Source organism: the organism of the source record quoted next (assembly GCF_019968985.1).
Source record: "MAG: Porospora cf. gigantea B chromosome Unknown PgB_NODE_1319_length_6476_cov_119.492, whole genome shotgun sequence".
NCBI lineage: Eukaryota > Apicomplexa > Conoidasida > Eugregarinorida > Porosporidae > Porospora > Porospora cf. gigantea B.
The window spans coordinates 1-6,476 of record NW_027178637.1 but is presented as its reverse complement, the minus strand read 5'-3'; the positions used below and the strand labels follow the sequence as shown (position 1 = coordinate 6,476).

The following is a 6,476-nucleotide window of genomic DNA, read 5'->3' as shown; positions in this document are numbered from 1 at the left end:
GAGTTATGGATACGCAGGTAGACGTGTTTGAACAGACACTGGCACATTTACTGTCGCTGGATCCGCCTCGTATTAACTCGCGGGCAGCGAAAGCGCTGGAGTCGACTGTTTCCGACCTTGATGTGAGGGCTTGTTCATGTGTAGACAGCTTCACCCCTCAGCGATAGCCCGAGCAAGTACTTGGAGCGAGATGACTGTTCCAGTCGTCTCCGTGCATACGGACGTCGAACCTCGATGGCGTCAGACTCCTCAGTTGGAGTTCCACGATGAGTCCGATCACGAGGACTCAGATCGCACTGTACCTCTGTCTTACGGCGCTGACCAGCTGCCTCTCATTGCTGAGCGCCTGCGGATTCACCTGGATCCCAACGAGCGATCCCGACAATTTCAAGCGCTAGCAACCGCAAGCCCCGCCATACTTGACTCCGAAAAACGCAGAGTGAAGACTGCCTTAAGACATTTCGACCTGGACTTCGAAAAGAAGTTTGGCAGGCAGCCAATGCGGGCGGAGAAAGAGTCTCTCAGGCCGTTGTACACGTACTACCGAGACCTCAAGTCACTGATTCCCCTTGCGGAGGCCAGGAAGAAAGCTGATTCGTCAGTGAAATTTGAGGGTGAGACGAGGGCCAGTACCTCACTTAGAGTACGCTAGTGGTCGGTATTCCTTTGGTGCGTTCAGTGCCGTTTCCAGTTCCTTTTCGAAGCCGGCCGAACGAATATACCACTGGCGCCAACAAGGCAGTGGTTCGAGGGAAGCACTGACGCCAATCCGGAACGACTTCTCTCGAGTGGAAGCTCGTTTGACTTCTCTGACTCAGGAGAAGCAGAAGATTCGCTGTCAGCTTCAGAAGTATCAGGAGGTGTTCTTGCGACAGAATCGGCGAGAGATCAAGTACCACCGGGACATTGCCCCCATAGAGGCGGAGTACCGCCGCTACAAGCAAACCAAGGCAGAGATCATACAGCTCAAGGAAGCGGAGGCGAAAAAACTGTCTGGTGTCTAAACTATTGAATCTTCCGGTGCAGGGCGCAACAGCGAAGCTGCGTAACTCCACGAAATGAGTGTTATCATGTACGGGCGTGCAGCAGGTATCCACAATTATGAAACTCTGTGGGAGCCAGAATCACGTTGGAGCCGGTACGATGCTGAGAGACACTGCAAGCACGACGACATTGTTTGTGGTCACTGTCATTCAGGGTGCATCGACTGGCGGTGGCCTTGCCCCGATCCCCTGCTGGTAGAGTCGCTGGCACCGGCTCTTGAAAGAGGCACATTCGGCCCCCTGGAGAAGTCGGAACGGAAAAGAATGCCACTCGAACGAATAATGTCACTCCGAACGCCGGAGCAGACATCCACAGAACTCTGGGTACCATCTCCACCACCTCTACGAGTCAGAGTTGGCCGATTTGGGTGCGACGACCTCCAGGTCAGCCCTCCCGCTCCGAAGCAGCCATTGCTGGTTCCATTGAAGTACCCAGAGGTGGCGTGCACCTATCCATCTGCCGTTCGTCACCGAAAAATGATGTGCGACAAGGACTACGAAATCCTGACCAGGTTGGCTCGAAGACCCAAGTCACGACATAGCCCGTCCGGTTCTCTGGGAAATAGGTCAGCACAGGGAGAGTTTTGGAAAGACGGGTGGCTGTCCCTGCCACCAGCCGCCACTACGCCCACAGCGGTGGTTAGGGACCCCTCAATGCATGCGAGAACGTTCCAACTTGAACCGGAATCTCAGCCACTCTCAAAGTCTCAACCACTGCCAAAGTCTCAACCACTGCCAAAGTCTCAACCACTGCCAGCCTTTAACCCCCCACCTGCACTTCAATCTCAACCAAAACGAACCACTCAACGTTTCGTTTCTTTTGATCTCGACGATTTGTCGCCTCGACAACAGAAGGGATCCGGCTTGGCGTCAATCGACCCTGCACCGCGCGGTCCAGAAGACCTTTTTCCGGCGCCTTCTGAAGTGGCATCACTGATGTCCGAGAAGTCTCATGCCTCGACCCCTGCTGAGGTCTTCTTCACGATGACATCCTTGGGCAGTCACAGCGCAAAAGAGTCGACGGTGATGCCTTCGGAAGCTCCTGCGCCTGTCAAAGAGCGCAAGCCTGTCAAACCTGTGTGAGCGCCAAGGCAGCAACTCATGCAGCTCGATCCTACTGCAGACCATATCGCTGCGAAAACCGACCGACGGCACAGTTGTGGTGTACGTGAGGGGAGATGTGGTGCGAATCTACCCCACTATTCGCAATGCGTACACCAGTGGCAAGACCGAGCTGCAGATGGAGCTAGAGTTTCCCGCCTCCGAGGATGATGATGTTTCACTTGCCATCAAGGACGGGGAAGGTAAGGAGTTGGGTAGGTCGAAGTTCGTTCGTGCAGGATCTCTCAGCGACAAGGTTGTAGAGTTCGAACTGGACCAAGACAATCAGGACGAGCCCATACCGTCCATAGGCACCATCAACGGGAAGCTGGGCACTCAGGTCAATGAAAACTGGCGGGTAGCCGCTCGTGGCAAAACCAGCACTCTAAGAAGGCCTCCCGTCTGGGGCGCCGTCACCGCTGCATTCCGTCTGAAGCAGCTGAGAAACGCCAAGGCTAAAGAAACCCCAGAGGAAGTGCCACTTAGCACTCCTCCCCGGAGCCCACGGGAGAGTTCATCAGGCAGCGCATCGGCGAGGCCCCCGCCGGCGAGACGCTTCGCCACCGTGGACTCCGTGGAGAGTGGCACCTCGGAGCCGTTAGATACGATTTTCAAGGAAAGCACGGCACCAAAGCCGAACGTTGCAGCCGCGGCAGCCCCGGCACTGAAACCCGCAGCATTAGTTGTAAAAGAACAGGCGCAGCCGTTGGGGGGGACCAGAAATTTGAAAGAGACGGTGAAGGGACCTGTCGACAAACCAGTGGTGGCACAGCCCAAAACGGCGCTGACGCCCACAACAAAGCTCTTAAAGGTACGTGCGAAGCCGTTGGATGGCACCATGAAGCTTAAGCAGACAGTGAAGGGACCTTCCGAGAAGCGAGTGGTGACGCAGAAGGATTACGTCCTCAAGCCTGAGTCCCCAAAGACTCTGCAAAAGGTGTCTCCCGCGGATAGACCACAGACATTGCCCGCAAAGACTTTACAGAAGCTGGGACAGAAAGAAAAGCCTGGTGTGAAGGCAAAGACTTTGCAGAAGCTAGGACACAAGAGTACACTTGGTGTGGTGGCACCACAGACATCTCCTAGTGTAAAGGCAAAGACGTTGCTGAAGCCAGGACACAAAGAAAAGCCTGGCGTGAAGGCAAAGACTTTGCAGAAGCTAGGACACAAGAGTGTGGTCGTACGACAGGCATTGCCCACGTTACAGAAACCAGGACAGAAAGAAAAGCCTGGTGTGAAGGCAAAGACTTTGCAGAAGCTAGGACACAAGAGTACACTTGGTGTGGTGGCACCACAGACATCTCCTAGTGTAAAGGCAAAGACGTTGCTGAAGCCAGGACACAAAGAATTGCCTGGTGTGGTGAAGGCAAAGGCGCCTGCTGTGAAGACACTGAAGAAGCCAGAACCAAAGGAGGTCACTCCAGTTCTGTTCGAGTCCGAAGTCTTCAATCCAGGCAGCGATCCTAACGCGAAGGCTACGAATGGTAAATTCAAAGTCCCGACAAGAAGGCCGCGACAACCCACAATAGAGTTGAAGAAAGCCAAGAAGAACGTTGGGCTGGGCACGAAAACCTTTGCCCTGACGACAGGTGATGTGCAACGACGAACAACGGTTACCAAGTCGATTGTCGTCAAGAAGGTTAACAAGATGGCCGTTGAGCCGGCGGCGTCTCAAGGGCTCCGCAGTAAGGTGCGCCATATCTTCGGCCGCTAAGCCTCCAACAGAGGTTGAGTCTTATGCATCCGTAGGATGATGTCACAAACGAAAGGGGCACGCGCTGAAGCATGGTACCGGCACAGGCTCGGCTCCGCGACGGTGATTAGCCCTTCGCTATCGGAGCACCGGACGATGACGCTCAACGACCGACGAGTCCCGTTCCAGCACCGGTCTCCGTTGGCCGTGGTGACAAGCAAGTCGTAAGGCGGCGGAAGTTGCCGAGTCAGCGCGTTCCATGTGGCCTTGAATCTCTGCGATTCCACCAGCTCCATGGACTGGATCTCTCCTAATGACAACGAGTCCTGGAAGCTTGGGCCCGACCAACAGAATTTATAGTCATGACTTCCGCTATTGCAGGACCAGCACTTCCCCAGCATGCGACCTGCTTCCGGAAACGATACCCTATGGCGCTGTCTTGGGAGTAGCCGCGTGGCCCATTGCCTTGCTCTGTCCGCCCAGTGCTCGACACTGTTCGTCCAGTCCCCCAAGCGAGTTGGCCGCAGGTCGCTAAAGGCAGCTTCTTTGCGGAATTGGACAGGTTGAGAGGCGCAGTTATCGATGCATTTAACCGTCGATTCATCGGAACCGTCGCAACAGTCTATGTGTGTGAGGTGGCTGGGACTCACCGCACAGGAAGTCGTCCACAAAAGATGCAGGTATTACGTGGCCGTTTCTACATTCGAACAACGAGCCACAATTGCCCTGCAACTCCTGCAGCGGAGTGCATCTGCTAATGGTGATCGAGGTCAATCCCAACACCACCCAACGCATCCTTTCAAAATCAAGTTATTCCAGTCGATAAATCAGGTGGACTCCAGTGTCAGAGCACACCACACTTGACAACTCACCTACCTTTAATGCGAAGGCAACGTCTTCGAAAGGCTTCTGCATGGTGCCTCTCTCAAAGAAACCGAGGTCACCAGCCTTTTTATACGAGCCACAGTCGGATCGGTCCTTTGCGATCCTTCTGAACTCAGCCTCCACGTCAGTGCACGCCACCAAGTGCTCCTCGATATCCGCCAACTCCTGGGCCGCTTCCTCTGGGGTCAATTTCACAGGGCGCTTCGTGCGACGAGAGAGCGGGTTTCGGCTGTTTGCGTGCTTCAGCAAGAGGTGAAGGCAGCGCACACTCATATATTCCTCAATATTAACATCACGCACGCTTCTCTTTGTCTTCTTCCTGTTCCTCAGAAATTCCGCCAGGAGCCATGGTGCCGCTGATGTCCACGAACTGCGGCTCTGTGCTGTGGTGGCGCGCTTTTAGGATCTTCAAAGCTGCTTTGGGATCGGTGAACGAGTTCATCAGACAGATTAATGTATTTACTTAAAATTTTGTCATACTCATCAACTAAGCAAGCGTCATTCTGAGCCTCAATTATTCAATATTTAAATGGGGAACTGCTTTTGTCCCACACAACCAGCTACCGAGCCCGAGGAGCCAGCTCTCCTTACCCCAGCCGTTTCGCCGGTGTATGTGAGTGGAGCAGAGGACGACAACGCAGGAGGATAAAGGATTTGAGACTCGGTTGAATGAGGGCATTAAGGTCCTGGTGATTGTGTCTTCCGGTGTAGCTATCGAGGCCACGCTGTCCTACGATGAAAAAGAGAAAGCACTGAAACTGACTCATGAGGCCAATGTCAGGCTGGCTCATCTTGCTGATTTGTCGCGCCCGCTACACACGCCCAACGAACTGAAGCGCATTGGGACTGAGGCAGATCTGGACGACCACTGTGTAGGGTTGCTGATGAAATCCAAGATGTGCATTACTCTGCGCCTTTCTAGTTCCGCTGAGGCCTCCGATCTAGTGTCGTTTATGTTGATGAGAGTCCAGTAGAATTGACAAACGCCTTGACCCCTCGACGGGAACACACGCTCCGGGCAAGCCGCTTCACCGCACGGAAGTCTTCGAGCAGCTCCGCAGACAGCACGGAGCAGATGTGACTGTGTCGGTGGACTCCGCAACCCACTCTGCCCCAAAGACAAGAGCCAGGTCGGCAACTGTGAAGTGGCTCAAAACGAAGGGCTCCGGTGTCACCTGCAGCATCCTCTCCACTACCTGAAGGTATGCCAAACCTTCAGATTTCAGCATACCCTTGACCTCCACCTTCGAATTTTTGTGAAGACGGTCACCTATGTTTTCGCCAACGCAAAGCGTATGGATGCTAGTGAGGGCGAAGCCTACTGCAGACATTACGAGCTCCCTGGACTCCGGAGGGCCAAGAAGGTCAAACTGGTGTGCCAGCGACATCAGAATAGAATGCAAACCTGATGTGCAGACGCCGCCGGGTGAAACCAATACTGGCACCCGCGGGACAAGTTTCAAGTCTGTCAGTACCTTGACAAAGGCGGGGCTTTGCGCGTCCTCGAAAGTCGTTGAGAGTTCTGTTTGCAGCAGCATGACGTCTCACCCCTCCAGTTGAGGTCTAAATCATCCATAAGCGCACGGACGACATCGCAATTTCCTCGAGCGGGGTAAAACACAAGGAAGTATTCGCGTGACATGAATTAGTACAAAACTACGCTGACGCCTTCTTGGACTTTCGAAACTTCCCGATGACTACGGCGTGGTCCCGGTGGTAGGGTTCTAGCGACAGCTGCTCCACAGGTCGACACT

The 6,476-nt window shown here is 54.2% G+C and overlaps 5 protein-coding genes across 6 annotated transcripts; 3 read left to right on the top strand and 2 right to left on the bottom strand.

The window, feature by feature from the left end:
* Positions 1-190: 190 nt before the first annotated feature.
* KVP17_001557 (uncharacterized protein) lies at positions 191-1,004 on the top strand (the record flags this gene model as incomplete). Its single annotated transcript, XM_068517064.1, has 2 exons — positions 191-614; positions 643-1,004. 2 exons carry the CDS (start codon positions 191-193, stop codon positions 1,002-1,004), a joined length of 786 nt encoding a protein of 261 aa, XP_068378846.1.
* Positions 1,005-1,979: 975 nt separating this feature from the next.
* Positions 1,980-3,858, top strand: KVP17_001554 (uncharacterized protein; the record flags this gene model as incomplete). 2 transcript variants are annotated; one of them, XM_068517060.1, is made up of 2 exons in its annotated part: positions 1,980-2,122; positions 2,151-3,858. In XM_068517060.1, 2 exons carry the CDS (start codon positions 1,980-1,982, stop codon positions 3,856-3,858), a joined length of 1,851 nt encoding a protein of 616 aa, XP_068378842.1. The 2 variants fall into 2 exon arrangements, with proteins under 2 accessions (XP_068378842.1, XP_068378843.1); XM_068517061.1 differs by lacking the exon at positions 1,980-2,122 and having other exon boundaries at positions 2,284-3,858.
* Positions 3,859-4,647: 789 nt separating this feature from the next.
* KVP17_001555 (uncharacterized protein) lies at positions 4,648-4,995 on the bottom strand (the record flags this gene model as incomplete). The annotated part of the gene is made up of 1 exon (XM_068517062.1): positions 4,648-4,995. One exon carries the CDS (start codon positions 4,993-4,995, stop codon positions 4,648-4,650), a length of 348 nt encoding a protein of 115 aa, XP_068378844.1.
* A 256-nt stretch (positions 4,996-5,251) lies between these two features.
* KVP17_005224 (uncharacterized protein) lies at positions 5,252-5,696 on the top strand (the record flags this gene model as incomplete). The annotated part of the gene is made up of 2 exons (XM_068515030.1): positions 5,252-5,335; positions 5,364-5,696. 2 exons carry the CDS (start codon positions 5,252-5,254, stop codon positions 5,694-5,696), a joined length of 417 nt encoding a protein of 138 aa, XP_068378847.1.
* Positions 5,697-5,750: 54 nt separating this feature from the next.
* KVP17_001556 (uncharacterized protein) lies at positions 5,751-6,260 on the bottom strand (the record flags this gene model as incomplete). Its single annotated transcript, XM_068517063.1, has 1 exon — positions 5,751-6,260. The coding sequence occupies one exon, from the start codon at positions 6,258-6,260 to the stop codon at positions 5,751-5,753; it is 510 nt and encodes a 169-aa protein (XP_068378845.1).
* Positions 6,261-6,476: the final 216 nt, after the last annotated feature.